This window comes from Hydra vulgaris, chromosome 06, assembly GCF_038396675.1.
Source record: "Hydra vulgaris chromosome 06, alternate assembly HydraT2T_AEP".
NCBI lineage: Eukaryota > Metazoa > Cnidaria > Hydrozoa > Anthoathecata > Hydridae > Hydra > Hydra vulgaris.
In genome coordinates, this window is record NC_088925.1 from 41,402,437 (window position 1) to 41,409,077 (window position 6,641).

At 31.8% G+C, this 6,641-nt stretch overlaps 1 protein-coding gene across 1 annotated transcript; it reads right to left on the reverse strand.

Moving 5' to 3' along the window:
- Positions 1-654: 654 nt before the first annotated feature.
- LOC136081405 (uncharacterized) lies at positions 655-5,868 on the reverse strand. The gene has a single exon (XM_065798719.1). It carries the CDS (start codon positions 5,866-5,868, stop codon positions 655-657), a length of 5,214 nt encoding a protein of 1,737 aa, XP_065654791.1.
- Between the last annotated feature and the right edge of the window lie 773 nt (positions 5,869-6,641).

A 6,641-nucleotide genomic window follows, 5' to 3' on the forward strand; every position in this document is an offset into this window, starting at 1 on the left:
CAAGATTATATAAATAAACTTTTTATATGATAATTTATTTTAGTTGCTTCTGAATCAACTTTAAATAATGGCAACTCATTAATTTTTATTTTATTAAAGATAAATGCAGATAGAAAAATGTAAGTTGGAAATTTTTTTAGATTTAAAAGCGGTAAGCTTTTTTCTAAAGGTTCTTTCTATTTTTGGATTAAATCCACTATCGCTACGTTTGTTCAATTTTTATATAATGTACTTTAATAATTTTTGTCATTTTATGGTTTGTTACTTTTCTGTTTTTTATTTAATAAAAAAACAAGCAATAAATATCATTTTCATTTTGCTTCATCGACTTCATTATTTAGGTACTGTATAAGTTTCTATTGGTAGTTTTTCACTTAGGTAAAGTACAGAGCAACAAATTGGTAAAAACACTTATCTAATTTTTTCTTTCTTCTACACAGTGTTTTACCATCAGTAGTATAGAATCTTCAAAGTGATCTACTAAGCTAAAGGTAGATAGGTATCAAATAAATACGATACTTCAAGGTTATTTCTTATAAAATAAAAGCCTCCATTTTACATATTTTCAATTAACAACAAGAAGCCGTAAAATTGGGCCGTCTTAAAAATAATATACACAAATAAGTTCCTGGAGGATACAACACTCCCCCGCCTTTAATGTTTTATTACAAGAGGAATGTTATTTTCATTTACAAATGTTACTTTGAGTTCATTAATGCCTTCTTTTTGATTCGCGTATTCAACAGGAACAAGTTTATTTATGGGTCTATTTACATGTCTGAACGATCCATCTCCTTGTAAGTACTTTACTGTTGCCGCACGTGAACAACCATCACTTGATGCCAAGATTTTTTCAACTTTTGCAGTCTTCCAGAGCAAACGTGATTTCTTATCTTCTTCTATCAAAACAATGTCGCCGATATTTATTTGCACACTACCAATACTTCGTTTAGATTTATGGAACTCCCTCAGCTCTGTTAGGTACTCACTCTTCCATCGTTTAATAAAATGTTCAAGTACTGTTTGTAAATGATTATATCGTTTATTTAAGTCATGTTCAATATTACTATCACTATTAACACCATTTAAGTTTAACTTTCGCCCAAAGACAAGATGATTTGGTGTTAAGGCTTCCACGCAAGGTTCGTTATATACAAAGGTTAGGGGTCGATTGTTAATTACAGTTTCTATTTCTTGCAACAATGTTAGCATTTGTTCATAGTTTAAACGAGCTTTACCAACGACTTTCTTTAGACATCGTTTTACCATTCTTATCATTCTTTCAAACAACCCACCCCACCACGGGGCAGCTGGGACATTAAATTGCCAATCGATCGATTTGTTGCTTGCAAAGAGTTGTGTTTGTTCAGCAACAAATTGTGTACCATTATCAGATAGAATTTTGCTTGGAACGCCTCTTCTAGCAAAGAAACGTCTTAGTCCACGAATACACGATGTAGATGAAAGATCGGAAACCAAATCCAAGCAAATAGAACGGGTACTAGCACAGGTAAACAAAAATATCCACCCATTAAACATAGTGTCACAGTCTCCATAAATATTCTTGACAAAAACAGGACCAGCATAATCAACAGCAGTATGCATAAATGGGTAATCATCACATAAACGACTCAAGGGTAAGGGTGGAGAAGGAGGATACATATAAGGCTTTCCCTCAAAATACTGACACAGGAAACACTTTAAAATTATGTTGCGAACCAGTTGTCTACACTGAGGAATCCAAAACTTAGTCCTCAGCTCTGTAAGAGTCTCTTTTAAGCCATTGTGCTTCACCAACTTATGGAAATAAACAATCAATAACTTAGACAGCTGACTGCTACGAGGAACAAAAATCGGAAATTTAGCTTCTTTTGGAATTGGAGCATTCTGCATTCTTCCATGACATCGAACAACTCCATCAATCTCTTGAAGTCCAAGATCTCTTCTGAACTGTTTGTAATTTTTGCTTTTCATGACATCACGTTGTTCATATCGCACCCAAAGTATCTTTGCGCATTCAATTTCATCAGCAGATAATGTTGGCGTCATTGTTACATGAGTCTTCTGAACATGACTCTTTAAATTGTTTACAAATCGCAGAATCCAGCCTGTTACTCTGTTTAATCGTTCATAACTACTAAAACGCTCAATATCAATAAACTCAAGATTAATGTCAATGGAGTTTGTGGCAGCGACTAAACACAAGTTATTTTCATTATCTGTATGTTCAATTAAATTGTAAGAGGGCCATGGAACTGAAACGTCATTAAGATAATCAGGACCATTAAACCAAATGTCATGATCAATAATATATTTGAAGGAGCATCCACGGGATATAATATCAGCAGGATTTCGTGAAGTTTCCACATAATGCCAAAACTGAATAGGAAATAAATCACGAATTTGTATCAATCGATTTTGCACAAATGTTTCATAAGTTTGATTCGTATTATTCAACCAATGAAGGCAGATAGTGGAATCTGTCCAACAGAAAATGTCATCAATGTTCAAGTTTTTAAGTTCTTTTCTCACAGTAGACATCAGAGAGGATAATAAAGCCATTGCTCTTAACTCCAGTCTTGGAATAGTTGATTTATTTATGGGGGCCACTCTAGATTTTGAGGCAATAAGCGAGACAAAACATTGTGATTCATTAACAATACATCTAAGATAGATACAACAACCAAATGCTTTTAGACTTGCATCGGCAAAGGCATGAAACTCAAGTTTAATATTAGTGTTGGATAAGTAAGAGTCAGTTAAAATCCATCGAGGCAAAGATAATTTATTTAATGAACGAAAATCTAGTATGATGTCGTTCCACTCATCTAAAGTAGATCCAAATAACAAGTCATCCCAAGAAAATTTTTCAACACACAATCTCTGAAAGAAGCACTTACATCTGACAACGATAGGATTAATAATTCCCATTGGGTCAAAAATACTGGCAATAAATTTCATAACATCTCTTTTTGTAGGAATTTTTTTAACGGTTTCAAGAATATCATTAAATGAATATGTCAATTCGTCCAAATCTTTATCCCATGCTTGACCAAGAACTTTGGTTGTATTATTTCGTTCATAATTATTTGACTGAATCTTTTGTTCGAGTTCGACTGAGTTTGATTCAAACTTTCGAAGATTGAAGTTTGCTTCTTGCAAATAATTTCTAGCTTTATTGAAGAACTCTAAGCATTGGTTTAAATCATTGCTTCCAGAGTTTAAGTCATCAACATGTAAAGAAAGCAACATCTTTTCAACAAATTCTTGATCAATTTCAGTGTATTTTTGAAGGTGAGTCACTAATGTTGCACTGAGTAGGAATGGCGACGACGTTACGCCAAACAGAACTCTGCATAAACGATACGTAACAATTGGAGATGACAAAAGGTCTTGTCCATTTTCAGAATCAAGATTGTCAACCCATAAAAATCGAACAAAATCTCTATCTTTTTCTTTTAAGGATATTTGCAAAAATGCTTTTTCAATGTCTGAGATGAATGCATACTTGTTACATCGAAATCGCAAGAGTACACCAAATAAAGAGGTTGTTAAGCTTGGACCTGCATTTAAACAGTCATTTAAGGATGGTCCATCAATAGTTGCACTAGCATCAAAGACCATACGAACTTTAGTAGTACTTTTGTCATCTCTTATTACAGGGCGATGTGGTAGATAATGTACGTCTCCATAACTAATTTCATGATTGTTTACTTTTTCAATGACACCTTGAGTTAACTGTTCTTTTATAATCGCATTGTAGCTTGTAAGCAGTTTGTTGTCTTTGCTGAGTTTTTTAAGAACAGGTGCCAGGCGTTTGATGCAATAAGTGTAATTATCACTAATTAAATCATGGTTGAGTTTAAATGGTAACCCAACTTCGTAGCGATTAGAATGTTTATTAAATTGAATTTCATTTTTAAAGTTCTCATACACTAAGTTGTTAATGTCAGATCTTGTTGTTCCTATAGTTTCAGAATCCCAAAAGGATGACATAGAATTGTGAAAAACAGTTTTATCATTGCAGAATTCAGAAGCAATTTCTAAAATATGAGAGTGAAACACACCACAACTATCTGAAATGCCAAAAATATTTCCACTCAATAAAAAACCAACTTTGGATTTAATAGCAACAGGACCCTCAATACCTCTAATTATCTCATTATCTACAATGGACCAGTAGAAATCAGCACCAATAAGGATATCAACACGAACATTTCCTTCAGCAAAATGACTGTCTGCCAACCTCAAATCTTTTAAATGGCTGTAATTCTCAATAGCAAACTTTATGTTTTGACCATTAATGGGAGCACATATATCCTTCACAAAACATGAAATGGGAATGCGAGCACCATTTATATCAAGAACACAGAATTGGACCTTCTCTAAATTTTCAGTGATACACTGATTTCCAAATGTTTTAATAGATATTTTCTTTTGATCAATTGTTTCTAAATGAAGTCTTTCTCGAATAGAGGGTGAAACATAACTCAATTGGGAGCAACTATCGAATAGAATTCTGCAATTACGTAATTCAGTGGTACCAGATATTATAGTAACTAAAGCAGTCTGTAACAATACTGAATTTCCTTTTGATACTCCAGCAACAGACGTTAGTTGGTTGTCTGGTAGTCGGAGCTGATTTTTCTTGTCACACATGGCTGAATGATGTCTCTCTGAACATTCATAACACTTTATGCGAGATAAACATTTGGAAGAAATATGTCCAATACGTAAACAAATGAAGCAACGTTTTTTGTCTTTTAATATTTTCCTTCTTGCATCTAATTGTGTTACAGACATGCATTGTTGGGATAAATGATTCTTGCTACAGAAGGCACACTTAAAACTTTCATTTTTTTCAAGATGTTTATTATAAGAAGTGCTATAGTTTTTTATATTGTTATATGAGGAGCTTGAATGCAATGTCTCAATAGATAAGGGTCTTCGATCATAAGCAGAAGCATTTGAAATTGACTTTTCATGCGCTTGAAGTTCAGATTTAAAAATTTCAAGAATTGTTTTTATATCCCAAGAGTCACAGCCTTGAAATTGTCTTGAGATAATGAGATTTAATTCTTCAGGTAATTTTTGCATGAGAATTGGTACAAGCAAAGGACCATACATTGAAGAGGTTATATCCAAATTCTCTAAACTACGTATTTGAATTTCTAGATTGTCATAGGTTTTTCGAAGCTTTGATACGTCTCTAATATCAATAACTTTATCTAATGAAAGTAAAGAGGTCATGTGAGCTGATATGAGTAGTTGTTTATTATTGTACCGCTCTTTAAGTAGGTTCATGGCAACATCAAAATTGCTATTAGTTAAAGCAAGACCTTTAATAGTAGAAGATGCCTGTCCTTCAACTAAACTGCGAAGATATGTCAACTTTTGAATGCCAGATAAATCATTGTTATTGGCAATTGCACATTCAAAGTTCTCATAAAATGACAACCAATTTTCAGGCTGTCCATTAAATGGTTTTAGGTTTATTTTTGGTAATTTGACTGAGTATGATTTTGACTGACTAGAAGTACTTGCATTTGCATCAGATTTAGAACTATTTACTTTTTCAATGAACTTTGTTATTAATAAAATGTTCTTACGAAAGTAGACACTGAACTCAGTAGAAGTTTCTTCCTCAAATTCTAACTCAGCATCGTCCTCAATTTGGTACATAATTTCGTCATTAAACTGTTCAATTTTTTTAAATTTTTCAACTAACGTATCTTGAAAACTAGATAGGCTTTCAGCAGCATCTTCAACAGAATCATAAGTGTTAATACAAGAAAAAGCTTTTTCAAACAATTTTTTAATAGAATTAATACTAGTCGTGCGAAATCGACGTTTATTGGCAAGAGACATTATACATAAATATGTAAACAGGTTTATACTCAATGATATGCAATAAGGATTTTAAATTTTAAACATGTGACAAACTTTAATCCGCTTAAATCTTTGTAATCACTAATAACACAGCTTTAAAAAAGTTCAATGTAAATAATATCTCTCTCCGTGGGCTCCAATATAGAATCTTCAAAGTGATCTACTAAGCTAAAGGTAGATAGGTATCAAATAAATACGATACTTCAAGGTTATTTCTTATAAAATAAAAGCCTCCATTTTACATATTTTCAATTAACAACAAGAAGCCGTAAAATTGGGCCGTCTTAAAAATAATATACACAAATAAGTTCCTGGAGGATACAACAAGTAGGTTCATCAGGAAGAATTCTTCCTGATGAACCTACTGATGGTGAAACACAGTGTAGAAGTAAGAAAAAACTAGATAAGTGTTTATACTAATATATATATATATATATATATATATATATATATATATATATATATATATATATATATATATATATATATATATATATATATATATATATTTGCTTCTTTTTTAATTTTTATTTTGTTTAATATTTTTTTTTTCTATTCTCCTTCAAAGGCGACTTGGTAAGTTAGGGATACTGTTCTTAATTTAGTTTGTAATTTAGTATAAACTATTAATGTTTTGATAAAGTCTTTTTTTACTATTTTTTTAAATTTTTCCTATGTAAATGTACTTATGTTATGTACTTATATACATGTACTTATGTAAAAAAAATTCAAATGTTCATATATTTACAATT